This window comes from Vulpes lagopus, chromosome 13 (assembly GCF_018345385.1).
Source record: "Vulpes lagopus strain Blue_001 chromosome 13, ASM1834538v1, whole genome shotgun sequence".
Lineage (NCBI taxonomy): Eukaryota > Metazoa > Chordata > Mammalia > Carnivora > Canidae > Vulpes > Vulpes lagopus.
The window spans coordinates 42,938,974-42,958,732 of record NC_054836.1 but is presented as its reverse complement, the minus strand read 5'-3'; the positions used below and the strand labels follow the sequence as shown (position 1 = coordinate 42,958,732).

The 19,759-nt window shown below is 43.9% G+C and overlaps 1 protein-coding gene, 2 long non-coding RNA genes and 1 other non-coding gene across 9 annotated transcripts in view; 2 read left to right on the top strand and 2 right to left on the bottom strand.

Annotated features, from left to right (window-relative positions):
* Nucleotides 1-6,702, top strand: part of NOD1 (nucleotide binding oligomerization domain containing 1) — a 66,355-nt gene extending 59,653 nt beyond the window's left edge. For 4 of the 6 annotated variants that reach the window (XM_041727577.1, XM_041727574.1, XM_041727576.1 and 1 more), the window contains one exon: nucleotides 4,896-6,702. In XM_041727577.1, the coding sequence (XP_041583511.1) occupies nucleotides 4,896-4,983 (88 nt within the window). In that variant the 3' untranslated portion in view covers nucleotides 4,984-6,702. The remainder of the gene's footprint in view (nucleotides 1-4,895) is intronic. The other 2 variants (XM_041727575.1, XM_041727578.1) reach the window with 2 other exon arrangements.
* LOC121474615 lies at nucleotides 6,153-19,084 on the bottom strand. Its single transcript, XR_005983434.1, has 3 exons — nucleotides 13,039-19,084; nucleotides 9,706-9,897; nucleotides 6,153-6,287 (listed from the first exon to the last, which is right to left on the bottom strand). It is a non-coding gene; the product is annotated as an uncharacterized LOC121474615 (long non-coding RNA).
* On the top strand, nucleotides 15,715-19,486 carry LOC121474616. The gene is made up of 2 exons (XR_005983435.1): nucleotides 15,715-15,843; nucleotides 19,075-19,486. It is a non-coding gene; the product is annotated as an uncharacterized LOC121474616 (long non-coding RNA).
* LOC121475210 lies at nucleotides 18,532-18,600 on the bottom strand. The gene has a single exon (XR_005983672.1). It is a non-coding gene; the product is annotated as a small nucleolar RNA SNORD2 (small nucleolar RNA).
* Nucleotides 19,487-19,759: the final 273 nt, after the last annotated feature.

Here is a 19,759-nt window from a genome sequence, read left to right as displayed (position 1 = left end):
TCTTGTCCAGGGAATCCCTAAGACTAGCCATTATATACTAAAAAGACAATTGAGAGCTCTTTATAGATGATTTTCTGCTTTCAGACAGCCAATTTAAAGGACCTAGTGTCTGGCCATTGACAAATAGTATCTTACCAATTTCAATAGTGATTCAAACCCAACAGCTTAAACAAAGACCCAAGAGGCATCCCTAGAGAGAGCAGAGATGATGCAGCCCCCATGATCCAACAGCTTACTCCCAAGAATAGTCTGAGAAAGCAAACACCTTCGTTTTACAGGCCATAAGAACGAGGTGGTGTTACGGTGCCTCTGGTCTCCCATGAGTGTGAGATGCCTCTAGTCACAGACCTGCTAATTAATCTGTGACATCAGGCAGGTGCTAATGGGATGAGATTTTTCCAGCACTAAGGAGCAACGAAGATTGAAGCAACAAAGGCCCATTATGGGCTGGGATCTTTTTGTAAGAAACTTTCCTTAGAGCTGGCATGGCTGGACAGAGAGTGCTGCTTGTAACTGTGCATCTTGCGTCCCCAGTCTATTGGACTGGCCACCAAGACGCACCCTAGTAAGTATGCCCTCCCGACTAACAGAGACCAGAGAAAATATTCTCACTGGTCACAAGGCCAAGCTCTTAGGACACAGAACAAAAGGAAAAATCTCTTATATTCACATTAACAGCCCTGCCTAAGCCTTGGGTATTGGGTATCCCAATACCTAGAAGGGATATGCCTTGAGGTTGGGGACTGTGTGGTGTTTTACCATCTACCTTGCTGCATGGACATTTTCTTGAGGCCAGCAGGGGACCGAGCATCAATCTAACCCATTCCATGGCCAAATTATCCTAACGGGAAGTCTTTGAGTTTAATGATAAGCACTCTAACAGCTTCTAAGTGCTGACCCGTGACCACCAATTTTGTAGCTTGGGCTTCCAAGATGTTTCTTCAGTAACATCCTTTACCTCGTGTTCATGTTAACCCACAGCAAAATTTGTCTAAACAGACACTGGTCTGAGGAGAACCGTGACCTCACCAGCCTGTGAGGCTGGCTACACAGCAGGCTTATAGGGCCGAAGCCTACATTTGGTCCTGTGAGAAATCCTTTCTGTGACACTCAACACAATAGACAACAGTGACCATCTCTGGGAGGGAATGATCAGTAACCAAAGAGTACGCTACCAAATTTTCACCAACAGTTGCTAAGCCCAAGGAACCAGTTCTATAGTATTTTCTCCTGCTAACCTAAGTTAGAGAAAGAAAGATTCTTACCCCTCTCATTCCACCAGACCCTGCAGAGAAGCCAGGAGGCTGATGCCATCAGAAATCGTCCCTTCTGCTGGCTGGATGGCAGATGTCCCAGGGTCTCCATGTTGCAGCAGAATGGAGATTAGTATCCTGCCCACTGTGCCAACCAAAGGGAAGGAAAAATTCTTCCCCTACCCTTCAAGGTCTTCCAGCTGGACTGAGAGTTAAATTTACATAAAACAGATTAACCAGAGGAATAAACCCAAGTTTTATTACGTGTGCACAAGCGGGCCAATAATGAAATTGAGAGCTAAAGAAATGAGTAAGGTGGGTAGTTTTTATACTTTTTAGACAGGGACCAGAAATAAATTCATGAGGAATTGATAGGACCAAGAAAATGGAACTTTGGGAGCTCCAATTAGTAAGAAGTTCTAGGCAGAATTTGGGGTGTGATATTAAATCTGTAAAAAATTAACAAGGGTTGTTTTTATATGGCTTTCTTGGCTCTAAACTTCCTAACTTTGGTGATAAGAAGGTCTCTACCTCTCTCGTAGAGGGTGACTTTCACCTGGCGAATTATTCCCTGCTTTCTGAGTATCCTTATACAGGTTGCCTCTTAGATACGTTTTATTTAAAATAATCAGTATGCCACAGTGGCCCATTTTGGAGCAGCCTGCCCTTGGCCCCTACAAAAGCAACTGACTAGAGCTCTTCTACAAATTGATTTTAGTAATATCATCCAGAAACACGATGTCACGTTTATGACATACGTACAGACACACAGAGGCAAAGACCCTGTGGTTACTTTTATCTGTGGAGAAGAGGTTTTAAGATTTGTATTTGTCCGTGGAATCAAGCTGATGGAGGCTGTGCTAGAATATGGTCACAACAGCCCTTTTAAAGCAGTCTGTACTTTCAAAAGGCCTCTTTTTTTCCTTTTTTCTCTGTCTCAGGTAACTGTGGGCTGTGTTTACATTTCAAAGACATGATAGATGTAGAACTTCAAGGGACAGGGAAAGAATATAAGTTCCTGGAAGAAGTACTTGGGTTTTCCCAAGACCAATCATTTACGAGTCTTTTGAGATACATAAGGGAAGTTTTGGAATAGGTAAAGGAATAGGTGAATTTTGAATTGTGTCTGGAGTGAACTTTTACTTTGAAAAAAAAAAAAAGGCAGATAAGGACAGTTGCCCTCAATTTCTCAAATTGGGCTCCAACTTGAATGACATCATAGGTCGACCGGCCTACCCCAACTACATTATCCTCCATCCATTTCTTTCCCTCTGGGCACATATTTTAATTTCAGATATTTCTGGCAGTCCTGAATAACAACTCCCCTTGGGTGTTAAGCTGGGTTCCCAAAGAGGGTGCAAAGGATATTACCTTCCCAAAATCCAGAGTCACTCCCAGAAGATAGTCAAAAGAAAGAACCAATCACCTGCCGGTGCCAGGCAGGCAAGAGAGCCAGGCCTGGTTGCACAAAACCAGATGAGGAAGGAAGAGGGTGACGGCTGCCCCTGGGAGGGAGGGGATCAGGGAACAAGGGGTTTGGGTTCGGGAAGGTAAGGGTGATGGATGGTTTGCTTTTCCCTCTGCACTGGGCCCTGTGGCACATCCAGGAGAAGTGATTCTGCGCAGCATTTTCACCCTCACCCTCCGCTGCCAGTCCTTCCAGGGTCCCCTGAGGGAGCTCTGCTCTCTACCGGAGTTTCCTCTTGGCTGTCTAAGGGAATAATGTAGCAGTTCACCAAAAAAATCCTCTGGTTTCGTTAACTCTGAGAAGGGTCCATATGGGGGGGCGCCTGTAAGGTGAATCTGGTTTCTGGTGGCATTTTTTCGGGGGTGGGAGGGAAGACAAAGCAGACAGAGGATTAGCAGAATGAGAGGACAGCGGGGAGTTACTGGAGCCTCGTTTTAGGGACCTCTTACACCTTTCGTTTTCTTTAAATGTCTTTTAATGAAAAGATTTTGGAATTTTGAAAACTTCTGGAGCTTCTGCTGGCCAATGTAAACTGGTGTCCTGCTCGGTTTATTTTGGGAACCCAGGCTTTCAAATGCACTTCTTCAACAACCATTTATCTAATGGGAACGTCCCCCATTGTGGCCATTGTACTTCTAGGTTGTTTTTAGCAAACTTTTGCCATTTCTGTAGATACAGCTTCTGGCACCATAGAGTTTAGACATAAAATGAGCAGGTGTGCCGGGAGGTGGCATGTTTGACACTTCAGAATTTAAGGATCCCATTAGCTAACAAGCCTTTGTTTACACAAAACAAGACCCTTAAACGTGCGCACCTGCGCACCTTAACCCAGCGGGGCTGTCACCACGGGGCCTTAACCTGCGACTGGCCCACAGCATGGGCTGGCCCAGCGCTCCCCATGGTGGGACTGCCCACTGCAAATGGGGAAGGGGCGAGAACAGCAAAGCCCAGTAAGTGGGGACTGTGCATGGGAGCTGGGAAGGGAGGGATCCCAGTGTGGACTGGCCCAGGGCTCAGGCCTGGCGCTCCATGAGAGCCCCTCATCTACACCACCCTGTTGACCCATTAGGTGAGCAGCGAGGGGGCAGCAAGGAGGGCACAAACCCAGAGGACTCAGAGCATTAAAAAAAAGGGAATTGACTGGCCAGGAATGCATTGTGTAGGCAAGGTTGCCCTCCTGAGGGGCGCAGAATGGGTCTCTCAGGAAATTTCCTGGTCCTGTGGCCTGGCTAAAGGTGGTATTCCTGGGGACGTGGAACTGCAGTTAGATGAGGTATTAAGTCCCAGCTTCCTGGGATGGGGCCTTAACCTGGGGCCTGTGGGTGGTTTCTTTTTATTTTTATTTTTATTTTATTTATTTATTTTTTTTTTGGGGTGGTTTCTTTTTAAAAAAAAAAAACAGTGGTCACTTCTTGTCCCCAGAGCTGAGCGAGTTTATTGGCTGAATGACCAAGTGTCTGAGTGCCAGATACTGTGCTAGCACCATCTAGTGGTGACCGAAATGGACCTGCCCTCAGAGGTTCACTACCTAGTGACAGGCACAGGAAAGAAAAAATCATTCATGATGCTCTAAGGAGAAAGCTAAGAAGGGAACCTAATACAGATGACAGTTCAGGGAACTTCTCCCTAAGGAAGTGGTATTGAAGCTAAGCCTTGAAGACTGAATAGGGGTTAGTCTGCTGAGGTGAGGGGAAAGTGTTCCAGGTAGAGGGAACGGCATATGCAGAGGCTCCGAGGCAGGACAGAGGAGCACGGTATCCTTGAAGAATAGCGAGATGTTGATGTGCCCTGGGGCTCAGACAGTATGGAAGAAGAGGCAACAGGGGGCAGAGGAGATGAGGCACAATAGAACATAAGACATTTGTGGGTCATGCTACATATACTGGTCTTTATCCCAAAACCAATGGAAAGTCATGGAGGGGTTTGAAGCAGAGTATGACCAGATTTGCATTATAAAAAGAGCACTCAGGCAGCCTGGGTGGTTCAGTGGTTTAGGGCCACCTTCAGCCCAGGGCCTGATCCTGGAGACCTGAGATAGAGTCCTATGTCGGGCTCCCTGCATGGAGCCTGCTTCTCCCTCTGCCTGTGTCTCTGCCTGCCTCCCTCCCTCTCTCTCTGTGTGTCTCATGAATAAATAAATAATCTTAAAAAAAATATATATATATATATAAAAGCACTCTAGGTCCTCCAGGAAAATGGATTGGAACGGGCCAGAAGAATGCAAGTAAAGGGACCAGTCAGGAGGACACTGCAGACATCTAGAGAAGAGGTGATGGCACTCAGACCACCATGATGGTGGTGAGGATGGGGACAGTTCCAGGGAAGCATTCTGGGGATGTTTAAAGAGAGAACTCCGTGACAGAATGTGAAGATGAGGAGGAAGGAGTCAAGGCTGATCCCGAGGTCACTAACTTGCACAGCTGGATGAAGAGGGGTCTGACTCACTGAGTGAGGGGCCCTAGGCAGGTATGGCCACCTTAAGGTGCCTGCAAGGCATCCAGATGAAGATGCTGAGGTAGGTGGAGCCACACAGGAGAGGTCTGGGCTGCAAGTCCAATGATGTAGGGATGAGGTCGCCTGGGGGACCAATCGCTGGGGAGCCTGGAGGAAATCCAGTATGTAGAAGCTACATGCAGGAGAACATGGGAGAGGAGACAGAGGTGGAGTGGCAGACAGAGGAGAAAACCAGAGAGCGTAATACCAAACCAAGCGAGTGTGGGGTTTCAAGGAGGCAGAGGGCAGGACAGCCAAATGCCTGTGAAGGACACACGGGTTCTGAGAGATGTCATTAAGTTCAGGGTCACAGAGGCTAATTGGTGACCTTAGTGAGAGCCAGTTCAAAGAGTGATGATAGCTGGGAAGGAGTAATGTTATCAAACAAGTGTCTGAGTAGAGCACGTTCCTTCACTTCGGGGCCACGTGAAGTATCGGAGTCTGTTAGGAACACACACTGGCAAGGCTCCCTACGAGTTCTTAACATTTTACCTGTGTTCTTTTTCTCCAACAGCCTAAATGGAAACTTGATAAAGCCAGAGGAGGCCAAAGTCTTTGAAGATGAGAAGAGGATTATCTGCTTCTGAGAGGCCACTTCTTTGTGGGGGGTCCGGGAGAGCCCGCTGCCTCGATGACCCAGATGAGCCTCCCTGTGTAGCTGTTACAATTTTACAGGGCAGGAGTGTGCCTGGAGAGCCGTTTTAGTTACTGTAAATACACTATGAAGAGACATAAGGCACATCCAGGGTTATTTTTATCGGACATTAGAGGAAGACTGAGCTCAAACACGGCCCTCAGGTCCAGGGCAGTGAGTTGGTCATGCTGCCTTCATGGAAGAGTTGAGGACATGGTTTAGAGTTAGTGCCAAGCTTCTTGGAGAAAAGGTACTCAACGAACAAGTGTTTTACCTGGAAATTCTCTTCCTCCTCAGGTCTTCCCAACACATTGACCGTCTGCCCACATCACAGCTGTGGATACTGAGGAATGCGCAGAGTCAGGATTTTATATGTCCACCGTTTTGCCAAAACAAGGGCTCTTCGTAGGCTTTTGTTTTACTCCTGGAGTCTCAGCGTCTGTTGATAGAGATCACGGGGTACCCCCTAAGCAGGCTTAAGAGATAGGGTGATGTCCTCATCATGCTGAGTTTCTGCTCAGGAAGGCTGATAAGGGCAGGCCTGAGGAAGAACCGTGCCCATCTTCCAAAAGGCAGAAGGCCTGGCTTGCCTTTGTTGGCCCTGGTGTCTAAACAGAAGCTTCTCTCCCTGTCTCTTGCCCTCGTGAGGAAGACAGTCTCTTCCCTGCCCCGGAGTAGTAGTGAGGATGACCCAAGTGGACTTAGGCTGCGGTTGCTGAGAACCCAGCCAGCAGAGCATGTTACAGCGACCATCATGGCAGTCATGTGCTGGATGTTAAATGGAGGAGGGGGCAGTGATATTACCAGATAACTCGTTTCTTTTGCCAATTCATTTAATAAAATACTGAAAATATTATTTCTAATTGCCCTAGTCTAAGATTTTTATTATTTTTATTATTTTTAAAAGTATTTTTGTTTATTTATTCATGAGAGACAGAGAGAGAGAGAGAGAGAGAGAGAGAGGCAGAGACACAGGCAGAGGGAGAAGCAGGCTCCTTGTGGGGAGCCCGATGTGGGACTCGACCTTAGGACCCCGGGATCACGACCTGAGCCAAAGGCAGACGCTCAACCACAGAGCCACCCAGGCGTCCCTTATTATTTTTAAAAGATTTTATTTACTTGAGACTGAGCAAGTGAGCACGAGCAAGGGGAGGAGCAGAGGGAGAGGGAGAAGCAGGTTCCCCCTCGGGGCTCAATCCCCTGAGCCAAAGGCTGACGCTTAACCAAATGGGCCACCCTAGCACCCCTCGTGCCTGGGACTTTTAAAAGGGAATTTAAGCACACTGCATCTCTGGACTCCATGCCTGGCTCCCTTCAGAGATAATCACTGTGTTGGGTGGGGCCCTGGCGTGTGTGCTGTGAAGAGCCTGGTGAAGGAAGGCCAGGGGTGTCAATGTTATGGTCCTTTGCAGGCCTCTCCACCTACCAAGGGACCAAAAAAAAAAAAAAAAAAAAAAGCCAAGGAAGCAACTGTGGCCTTTTCCTCCATCTGACCTCTGAATCCATACAGCTGGCTTCCCAGGGGAGCAGACTTGGTCAGGGGTGGCTAGGGCCAGGATCGACTGCATGGGCCAAATTCCACAGCCCTCACCATTATGCCATGGTAGGGCAGGCCAGGCTCAATGTCCATTACCTTCTGTGGCTGTTCACTGCTGAGTGGACCTGTCACCCACCGTGGCAAGAGGCACCAAGCTGATAAGGACCAAACACAAGAGGGGAAGGGATGAGGGAACCTTCCAGCAGTACCTCTGAATTCTGAGGTCCAGTCTGGCTTTGTATAGCAGCCCGTCAGGAAGCGTGCGACTGAGGAAGTTCCCCTAAGTAAGGGGCTTAGCTCTGACCTATTCCTCCTCTCACCCCAGACCTGAGTATTCACTCAATAGTCACTCCCTGAGGCAGCAACTCTCTCCCTATTAGAGATTTTGGGCAAGAGGTATGGAATGAGCGTGGTGAGCTGATGACCTCCTGAGTCAAAGAACTGTACTTCACAGCTGATAGATTCAGATTTCATTAAACCACTAAAACTAAACTTTTGAGAGACTAAAGTTTACTCAGAAACTACCAAATAGTACTGCCTTTACAGATTATTTAAATTTAAGGAAATTAGAATTTGTGTAGTGTTGGCTTAAATTTTACTTGGAAATACTTCTGGTCTTCTAGATGGTGAACAACGGATTTTCTATCACTCAGTCTCCTAACTTTCCAGAAGGGTTCTCCATTACTCACTGGTGAACTTCTATGCAGACAAGAGGAGACACTCCCTAACCAAGAGAAAGACCATTGAAAATTGAAAAAAAAAAAAAAAAATTCCACAAACCTAGGATAGGACTCTCTCTTCCCACGGGACATTTTGGTTCGTTTGGGAAAGAAACGACAGCTCCCACATTTCAGACATGCGGTTATGGCATGTCTGTGCTGACGAAAGAAAGAAAGAAAGAAAGAAAAGAAAGAAAGAAAGAAAGAAAGAAAGAAAGAAAGAAAGAAAGAAAGAAAGAAAGAAAAGGAAGGAAGGAAGGAAGGAAGAAAGAAAGAAAGAAAGAAAGAAAGAAAGAAAGAAAGAAAGAAAGAAAGAAAGAAAGGAAAAGAAAAGAAAAGAAAAGAAAAAAAGAAAGAAAGAAAGAAAGAAAGAAAAGAAAAGAAAGAAAGAAAGAAAGGAAGGAAGGAAGGAAGGAAGGAAGGAAGGAAGGAAGGAAGAAGGAAAGAAAGAAGAAAGAAAGAAAGAAAGAAAGAAGAGAAGAAAGAAAGAAAGAAAGAAGAAGGAAGGAAGAAGGAAGAGGAAGAGAAGGAAAGAAGAAAGGAAGGAAGGAAGGAAGGAAGGAAGGAAGGAAGGAAGGAAGGAAAGAAAGAAAGAAAGAAAGAAAGGAAGGAAGGAAGGAAGGAAGGAAGGAAGAAAGAAAGAAAGAAAGAAAGAAAGAAAGAAAGAAAGAAAAGAAAAGAAAGAAAGAGAAAGAAAGGAAAGAAAGAAAGAAAGAAAGAAAGGAAGGAAGGAAGGAAGAAGGAAGGAAGGAAGGAAGAAAGGAAAGAAAGAAAGAAAGAAAGAAAGAAAGAAAGAAAGAGAAAGGAAGGAAGAAAGAAAGAAAGAAAGAAAGAAAGAAGAAAGGAAGGAAGGAAGGAAGGAAGGAAGGAAGGAAGGAAAGAAAGAAAGAAAGAAAGAAAGAAAGAAAGAAAGAAAGAAAGAAAGAGAAAGGAAGGAAGAAAGAAAGAAAGAAAGAAGAAAGAGAGAGAGAGAGAGAGAGAGAGAAAGAAAGAAAGGAAAGAAAGGAAAGAAAGAAAGACAGAAAGAAAGAAAGAAAAAGAAAGAAAGAAAGAAAGAAAGAAAGAAAAGAAAGAAAGAAAGAAAGAAAAGAAAGAAAGAAAAGAAAGAAAAGAAAGAAAAGAAAGAAAAGAAAAGCCATAAAGAAAGAAAGAAAAGAAAGAAAGAAAGAAAAAGAAAGTAAAGAAAAGCCATGTCAAGTCGCCAGGTGGCTTTGGGCTGGGTGGTAAGGCTGTGGGAAGCTCAACCTGCATTTTGAAAACTGGGAATCCCAGCACTGATCCCCGGGGTGGCTGTGAGGTTCAGACATTCTGGAAAGCAGGTGGTGTAGCGGTGGGGCCTGGGTCAGCCCATGCTCGTCACTGTAACCACTGCTGTTCCTTTCAGCTCACAGTAGAACCCCCTGGGGGGTGCCCTTCTCAGCTCGGAGGCTTAGGGAACTTCCTGATGGGGTCACGTATGGGCCTGGAAGTTCTCCAGGTCAGGTCCAAGAATATTCCCCATCACGTTGCTTGGAATAGTCTGGCTTTGACAGAGAAAGGCATAGCCCTCAGTTTCCATCATGATCACCAAGGAGCCCTGTACCCATTCAAGTGTTACTCACCACACTGAGGGGGAGGCACAGCCGTGTCGTCCTCACACAGTAAAGAATGGAGCAGGAGCCCAGGAGCCTTCTACCGGTGTCCCCTTCTGGAAGCATTTGCCTCCTGGATATTTTGGTCCATTTCCAGGTGCGCTGCATGTCTATTTCCGGTAACTGAGTGCTCGCTTACAGACAAAAGCCCTTGCCCTGGAGCTGAAAGGCAAAACCAGGATCATCATTCCAGGTCCAGAGAGAGGAATTTCAATGAAAATGGAATTTGCTGGCGAGGAGGCCAAGGTACCACAGACGTGCTGTAGCAGAGCAGCAGGGCCCCCTGGGCCATCCCAGCATGAGTCTCCCAGCCTCGAACTGGAATTGACTACACCCAAGACCAGCTTAAAACTTTTAGAGGCGCTAAGCACTGAAAAGGTTATGGGTCCCCAGTGATCTGTAATAAAAAAAATTTTTTAAACAACAGTAAATCATAAAATAAGTGGAAGGATGTTAAACAAGTTTTTCCCATGACTACTTGGGTGGTTTTTTTTTTGGGGGGGGGGAGGAAATAACAAGTATCAAAAGGTCTCAGAGTTTTTTCCTTGGTTTTTTCCCTGCCAGTGCCTTTTTATTACAAAAAGCAGTATCACAATATTAAAGGAAATTTTTAAAATAATGCTTATAAATAACACAGTACTAAGTTACTTTAATTTTTTGCGGGTCATCTTCCCAGGTTTTGCTTACTCTATGACATTTCCCCCAATTTTTTTATTGTGGTAAAATACACATAAAATTTGCCATCTTAACTATGTTGAAATGTACAGTTCAATGGTATTAAATATATTCATAATGTGCAACCAACACCACCATCCAGTTCCAGAATTTTCTTAGAATCTGAAACTCTGTGCTCCCATTAAATGACTCTCCATTCTCCCCTCTGCCCAGCCCTTGGCAACCACCCTGTCTCAAGGATTTTAAGTATCTCATAATAAGTAGGATCACACAGTGTTTGTTTTTGTTTCTGTAAAACAAAACAAACTTATTTTGGCTTATTTCTGGCTTATTTCACCTAGCATAATGTCCTCAGGTGCATTTTCCCACATTGTTACATAGGCTTTATAATGATCATTCGTATTGTTGGTCTGCTTAATTATGCTCCAAATGTTAGAAATCCTGTCTTCCAGATTGGTTTGGTGGTGATTATTTTATACAACATTTCTGTGGAAGTAGAAAATTCTTTAGGATTATTTCTTCAGAGTGGGATTATCAAATCAAAGTTTCTTGCTATGAAATTTTCATTTTCCAACCTGTGTCAGCCTATAGAGTCTAGGGGTGTACTAAATGGTCTGGAAGCAGGTGGAGGTTACAGAACAAGGTCACATGAAGCCAGCAGTGTGTCCTGGGCCCTGACCCTAGACAGTGTTTAGGCACTGCCCCTGCCTCCCCACCCAACAGATTATAGCTACAGACTGGCACTGGTGACCACTACAACTTTAGGGAAGAATGAATGATCCATATATCAGTATCTGTTTGAAACTGGTACCATGCAAGATAGTAATTCATTAGTGTAGGTATCAGTATCTTTAAAATCAGTTTTCTTTAAAAAATTTATATATATGTATCTATGTCCTTGCTTTGCCCGAACAGACCTAGTCTGACTGGACCCATTAATACTGGGTCAAGCGGAAGCTCTCTCTCCCCAACAACCCTACAAAGTAGAAATGACTTCATGAACAAGGGAAACTAAAAACCTGTGACTATGGGTGCAGGTCTTCTTACTAATCAGGATGTGCATAAAAATGTGTGCGCCTGTGTGGTGGGCTGGGGTAGGGGAGAAAAACCCTTCAGGAAAGGGATTTTGGCAAATGTAGAAAGCCACAGCTGGCAACACCTGAGCTTTTGAGCTCATTTATTCAATTCCCACACTCTACCACTGAGGAAACGTGTTGGAGCAAAAGCAACTTCCCCAAGGTCACATAGCATATTACTGGTAGAGCATGAACTAGAACACAGGTCTGTGTGGTTTGGTCCCCCCCCCCCTTTTTTTTTAGTTTTTATTTATTCATGACAGATTCATAGAGGCAGAATATACAGGCAGAGGGAGAAGCAGACTCCATGCAGGGAGACCGATGTGGGACTCGATCCCTGAACCCCAGGATCACGCCCTGAGCCAAAGGCAGATGCTCAACCGCTGTGCCACTCAGGCGTCCCTCCCTCTGTTCTAATAGTTTATGACCTTCAGTTCATTCTGCAACTCACCATCTTCCTGCTAAATCAGGTAAATCTGGTCCAATCCACTAGGGCAACCTAAACAAAATAAACTCGTCCTAAGACCACAGATGAGATCTCTGCAGTGTCCCTGGGATTCTTCAGGAAGCCTACAATAAGAAAAGTCTCTTATATCTCTGGTGCTAAAAGTTACAAGACTCTGGAGTCATGTTTACAAGCGTCACCAAGAGTCACAAGGTTCGGAACGCTCTGGAGAAGGCTGGGTGATGCGAGTCTGACTCTCCAGAGCCCACAGCTTCCTCATTGGCCACATATCCTCCAACCCCCCAACCATGGATCTGGACCAAAGGAAGGAAGTAGGTGCATTCCAGACAGCTGGAGAAGATCCTATTTGGATGGTTCTCATCACAAGAGGGCAGCAGGTGTCCAGCAAGCAACTAATCCATTCTGTCAGTGGCCCCCAAGGGTCCACCTGTGCTGGGGGCCTCGTGACCGACACATTGTCCTTTAATGAAGACTTCATACCAAATACACAGTGAAAGAAGCAATTTCGTTTCAAGCCCATTCATCCTTGTGTTCAAAGACATGGGTAAGCAGAGTTGGCGAAGGCTCAGTAAAGAGTAGTACTGACTGCAAGTCCCTGGGCCCCAGGATTGAGGTTCAAATCTCAGTACTACCGGGTAGTCATGTGACCTTGGACAAGTAGCTGAGCTTTTCTGTTGCTTGGGTTTCCCACTCTAATAACAGTATTCCCCTCAGAGGGTTGTTTGGTTAACAGAGTATATTAATATACGTAAAGCACATAAGACAGTACCTAACCTGTAGTAAGGGTTCCAGAATAGTAACTCTTATTATCTGATCACAACATTTTCCTTCCAGCACTGCCTTCATGAGCACCAGGGATAAGGCAAAAGAAAAGAGGGGCCGTGCTGGGCCATCATCCCTGTCCTTCAGAGCCCCTCTGAAACACCACCACCATTTTCAGACTGATAACAAGCTCTGGACTGTTAAGCAGCCTCGAGCCAGAAGCCATTTCCAAGGCTGAATACCTCTGGGATAAGATGCATTCCCCGTACTTGACATCGTCTTTCATTTTTATTTTGCTTTCATTTTTATTTATCCGTGTCATACCCAGAAATGTGGATGAGGGAAGCCAAAAGCCTGTTTGCATCATGATTTGATTTCACAGATGTCAGCATGTGCTATCTGGCCTTCTACGCACAATCATATGGCTGGAGGTCATTTCTTTGATGTCAGCCTGTGGTTCTCTGTTTCTGGCATTCTTTTCTTTCATTCATTAACATTGCTCCTGATTCCCCAGCCTGTTGAAGGAATGAATGACGGGAGTCGTGAGAGGACAGTAGGAAGGGAGGTAGACAAGGGAAAACAAAACAGATCGGGGGGTGGGGGGGGGGGATGTGAACTGAATCCTGGCTCGCACCCAGCTGTGTCAGCTCCTAGCACCTTGTCCGGGGGCTGGCGCAGTGTGGCTCAGGCCATCAGCCCAGTGTCCTGGGCCCTGATATCTACAGAGACAGCGGCTCATTATCTGTTGAGCAGCTGTGGGGGATATCCCAGCTGCCCACTGCTACTTTTATATTTCCCAGTGGGTTTTATTTTCTATTTCCCACATTCCTAAGGCAATGTGTAAGGTCTTTTTTCCTTCCGTCAAGATAATGCACTTATTTCTAATTCATTTTCCCAGGAGGATTCATTGGTGATCAACAGCATTCTTCCATTTGAATCATCTAGTTCAGTGAAATTCATCTAGTTTTCAACCCCCTTTTTTTTTTCCATTATTGTCCCTTTAAGGAGACTTTTTAGACATCTTTTCCTAATCTGCCTCCCCACCATGAAATTCTAACACCACAGTTATACTGTATTTCTCTTTATGGCCCCTGGGCACAAATCATTGAATACCCAAGTTCTTTCTGGTCCCCCATGAACCAGTTCTCACCCTCTTAGGGGTGATACCCTCCTGGTTGAGAATGCTTGATCCAGTCAAACCCAAGATAATTCTTGTTACCCTTGCCATCTCAAAAAACCCTCTGCCACCTAAAGACTGCCTTTATACACATTATTCAGCTTCTAGTCTAATAAATTTTCGTAGTTACAACATTGTTATTCCTTCCTTCACTTTTATCTGTCCTAAAGCAATTTTGTTTCTAAAACAATTTTAATCATTGTGCAAAAACACTGCTGGTCTTGTTTTTTAAAAAAATGCTAATTGTAAAAGGGGAACAGGCTGTCCTAACGGGGACGGTTCCTACCTGAAGTTTCCAGCACCAGCAGCTTCAGAGCTGAACTTCACTGACTGCCCCAGGCCTGTGGGCAGAACTGAAGGCTGACCAAATTTGCCTTTGCTGTTGTCCCACTTCCCTTTCTCACCTCCTAATTCCCCTACCCTCACAACACATCCAAGAGACCCATAGAACCCAAGCCTCTCTGCAAGCCCAGAGTGCCTAACTCCTATATCGGCATCCTCAACGGAGAAAAACTCCAGAACACATTGGGCTCTTTTGAAAGGGCTGACCCTTGCAACTCTTAAGCAGAGCTGAGAAGGCCCGCCCATCCATCCTTCCATCCGTCCTCCCCCAACTCCTCCCTCTCAGAGATAAATATTGAAGACCTACTTTATCCCAAGTGTTTGGGGGGCTGGTAGGAATATAATGATTAATTTAATGTCTGGAATTTCATTTTACCCTATTTACAAGTTAATAAGTTAGACTGTTACTGTTTCATGGATGCTGGCATGACACAAGAGACTCCTGAGTCAGAGACACAAGACTTTACCATCCACAGGACAGCAGAGAGCTGATAGTGAATAAAATTGGTCTCAATAAGGAAATTAGTCAACACTGAATGTTTTTGTAAGGTCAAAGTGAGATTAGTCCTGAAAAGTGCCCATGGGTTCAGTGACATGGAGGCTAAGCATCACCTGGATAACAGCCATTTTGGTAAACTGATAGCAGGGAAGCCAGACTGGAGTGGGTTGAGAAGTAACTGAATTTAGGAGGTCTTTCAAGAAATATATGAAAGAAAAGATAGGACAGTGCTCAAATTGGATATGGAATCTAGGGAGGGTTCATTCATCTAAAGACAGACCAGGAGTTAAACGCTAATTGGGAGAGAGAGACAGGTGTAGGAGGAGTGGCAGGTGTAGGAGGGAGTGAGGTGGTGACTGAGAACTCGAGGCTCCTGAGGTGAGCTGGGCCTCAGCCTGTAGAACAAATGAGAGACTGAGGCTTTCACAAGCAGCAAGGCTTTGCTAAGGTGGGGTGCGGACCAGAGGGGTATGTGAGGCTAGGAGGAGGATGCTGGCACACTGTCAACAACCAGGGCTAATGCCAGACTCTGAAACAATCATCTCTTCATGGAGAAGGGGAACCACAAACAGAGTAGAATAGAATACATCTCTTCTAAATGTGGAAACCTTTTTCGGGAGGATTTTTGCCCATTTTGATTCCTTTGGTTTCTGAAAAGACAAAAAAAGGTGTTAAGTAGGCAGCACTTACAGTCTTCCCCCAACTGTCTTTCCTCAGAAGGAAGCCTCCAGGGCCTACTTCACTGAACAAAGTCAAGGACACCAAAACATTACTGTAATTGTGCCAAACGCCCATAGAAGGTTCACAGTATTTCAGCCCCTCTTCTAATCATTTATATATACTTTTTTCCACTCCTTACAGTAACCTGATGATATCAAGGAAACTGAGCTACTGCAAGTTAAAGTAACTCGCCCGAGATCACACAGTACGTGAGACGCAGATAATCAAGCCATCTGGCTCCAGTTTGTATGCTCAACCATTACGCCATACGACCGCTATCCCTGAGCACCAATAAAGAGTAATCCCAAGATGAGCAGGAACAAGGAGACCTTCAGCGAGAGACGAGGAACAGTTTGAGGCTGCAGGAACAGGTGGATCCGTTAAGCATCAGGTACGAAGGGCCACCTTAACTTGGATGGTAAGCTAAAACATCACTGGAGTGGTTAATACAAATGATGATGAAAGCTTATTTCTTTACTTTTTTAATTTTTAAAAAGATTTTATTTGTTTATTCACGAGAGACACAGAGAGAGGCAGAGACATAGGCAGAGGGAGAAGCAGGCTCCCTGTGAGGAGCCTGATGTGGGACTCGATCCTAGGATCCTAGGATCCCGACCTGAGCCAAAGGCAGACACTCAACCACTGAGCCACCCAGGTGCCCCAAGGCTTATTTCTTTAAATGCCAATTCTACTAACCTAAACTTATGATGTATCTGTAAATATTTCATCATTATAAATAGGCCTGAAATGTAATTTTGAAACAAAATCAACATGATTTTTACTATAACCAACACTGATATTAGAACTTGAGTCAGGTTATGAAAACAGCCTCGTAGCTGGACTATATTATCAATACGTGTCCAAGATGTTATAGATCTGTGAATGATTTGTCTAACTTGATTTGCATTAGTACTATAATATGTGTGGTAGATCATTATAGCAAATGCTTCCCCAATACATTACATTTCCCTCTACCTTTGTGACTTGCAAGGGGTCATGAAATGATACATTGGCAAACACATGCAAGCAGATGCCTGAAAAGTATTTGCAGATCGCAGCTTGTCCTCCCTTGCCACTGGGAACCCTTCCACTACCATGTCAATAATCCCAGGCAACGCTGCTGGAGACACATGGTCCAGCCAGCAGCCAGCCTGCACGTATCTCCAGAAATGTGCGACTAAGACAACACCCCCCCCAGCTGATGCATCTGCTGGCTGGAGCTGCATGAACAAGTATAGGCAGGAGCCTACATTTCTGACTCTCAGAACTATGAGTTAAGGCTGTGCTTTTTAGCCACAAAATTTTGGGATGGTCTGTTACTTGGTGAGGGATAACTGAAGCAGTATATAAAAATTTAAGGAAGGCTAGCTGCTGTAATAATTGACCGCTAATACACAGTGGCTTAAATACAATAGAAGTTTACCACTCATAAAAGCAGCTCAAGAAGGTTTCAGATTGGTGGTAGGGGGCTTTGTTGCATACAGTCACTCCATCAGTTTTTGCCACCTTCAACGTGTGGTTGCCAAGGTCATCCAGGCATGGTAAACCAGATAGCAAACACAGGGAGAGCACAGAGGGAAGGCAAATGGGATGTTTCATGGGCCTGGTCAAGAAACAGGGCACATCTCTTCTATTCACGTTTCAAAGGTAGAACCTAATCACATGACCAACCATAAGTGCAATGAAGGAGTCTCTCTGTGCCTAGGAAGGCAAGGAAACAGTCTGATGAACTCAGAGTCTGATTTACAGACTTATATTAGCTTTTAGGCCCAAGAATACAGGGAAGCTAATCCATATAAATCTTCATCTACAACACAGAGAAATAACTTTTTGCTACATTTTATAAGGATTAAATGTAAAACACTTGGTTAGAGTGATAGGCTTTCAAAAAATGGTAGCTAAATAAAAGCACAAAAGTAAATAAAAGCATTATTACTGTTACTAAGTTGGATGGTGTGAGAAATCAAAGAACATGGAGATGAGGAGTTACACTAAGCTATCCAGATAGTAGAACATTAGTCATGACATGTCCAAGTGTAATCACAGAAGTCCAACTCAAACAAGTGTTATCAAAAAAAGAAGAGGATTTATTAGGATAGAAAGACAGGGTGTAGTTCTCCACGTCAAAAGAAGACCTGCCAAACTGGAACCTTCTCCAAGATGTCAGAGATTGGAACTCTTTCCCTTTTTCATGTATATGCCATTTACATATCTTTGCTTCCCTTTCTCCAATGACACCCTTTGCATGTTTCAACAGGCTCCAGAATTGCTAATTTTCAAGTGTATGGTAAGGTTATTGTGGTTATATTTTTAAAGAGTGTCTATTGGCCATGAGTTGGTAATTGCTAAGTTAGGGGATGGGTAAATGGGAGTTCACCACACCGTTTTCTCTACTTTTGTATACATTTGAAAATTTCCACTAAACAAACAAACAAAAGAAAACAGAAGCCCAAGACTGGTCTCATCTTGACTTAGAGATTCAAGAAGGAAGGATGGATGGACTTGACTGGCCCGTTTACATCTCACTTTTAATTGTGTGATTAAATTACAAGTAATTTTCTTCTTTGGTGAAAACTCTATGTACTACAAAGGGAAATGCTGTCATGATCAGCATTATCATCTGTTTGGCTGTGGTTTTTCTGGATTTTGAGAGAAATGGCTAAAGTGATCTACAGAAATCAGGACTTGACAGGGTTGGATGAATCCAACTACAACTACTTCTTGACCTTACCGATTGCTAAAACACTTCCCTGCTCTCCTCACATTGTATCACCTTAAGAAAGGCAGAGATATCTTGGCAGCATTTTCCTTAAACACCTTCATATTTAATAGTCTCAGGAGAGAACAGATCAGAGAAAAAAGCATGAGAACCACAAAAATTACAGATCTATTTTCTAGTGATGGAGACAAGAAACTCAGGATAGTCACATGTATATTAGGGTATCTAATCAGAATATCCAGTACATAAGAGATCCTCTTGTCAGCAGCAAAAAATAAAAATGGTTGAGAACAGCTACTACTCTTTTTTTTTTTTTTTTGCTACTACTCTGTAAGATTTTTTTTTTTTCCCCAAATAGCCAAGCGATCAGCAATGAGTACTCTCTTCATTTCAGGTCAATCCCAAAAGATGATTGCCATCATGTCACTATAGAATACATTTTCTGAAGAAAAAAAAATCAATTTCTCTGTATTACATTATTTGTAATCATGTCCTATAAATTGGTTGATCTCATCTGTTATACTGTCCACATAAAAAATAAGGACTGAGAGGGAAGATATTGATAATCCTAGAAAAAAAGTCTAAGGATATATAGGAAGCAAGCATTTGTTGACTACAATCTAGTACTCTGTTCAAGAAGAAAGAGCATATTGGAATATTACTTTTACAATTAAAACCTTTGCTAATCAGTCTTGATATTCAAATAATCTTGTATCCAAATCAGATTTTTTTATTGTCACAAATGTCACAGACTGTCCTTTCTAAAGATAGATAATACAACATATTCCATCCCACATTTTTTTTTTTAAACCATGTAACATGGACATTCCTTCCATTGGGTAGTAGAGTCTATGTCTTCTCCCTGTGAACCTGAGAATGACTTGTGTCCTCCTTGACCAACAGGGTACCATAGAAGTGACTGTGTGTGACTTTGTCTCAAAGTCACAAGGAAGCCATATACTTCTTTGTCCTTTTGGGACAACTGTTCTTGGAATCGAGCCACTGCACTATGGGGAAGCCACGTAGCTACACGGACATGTCACATGTAAATGTGCCAGCAAACAACCAACAGCTAACACCGACCAGCAAATGTGAGAGATTGAGCCTTCAGCTGGTTCTGGCTCCAACTCAGGGAGTTGTTGCCAGCTCCAGCTAATAACGCATGGAGCAGAGATGAGCTGTCCCTGCAAGCCCAGCCCAAATTGCAAATTTAGGAATAAAATGAATTATTGTTGTTATCTTAAGGCACTAAGTTAGAGGTGATTTACTATGCAGCAAAAATAATTGAAAGAATAAACATGACATTATCAGGAAAGCTTTTGTCTTTGGTACACAGCAGAATAAATTGTTGAATGAATATGAATGGAGTATTCTGAAGCAATCAGGAGGGATGAATTAGACTTATAGGTAGCTGCATAAATAGATCTCCAAAAAATAGTGAAAAAATGAATAATCCAAATGAAAGACAAGCATTTATGTACATTTTAAAAACATACTCAAAGGAATCATATATATTTTTCAGAGATGCGTAAAATCTAATTAATATAGAAAAGGTAAATCAGAAAGACATATATTAAATATACTGGGG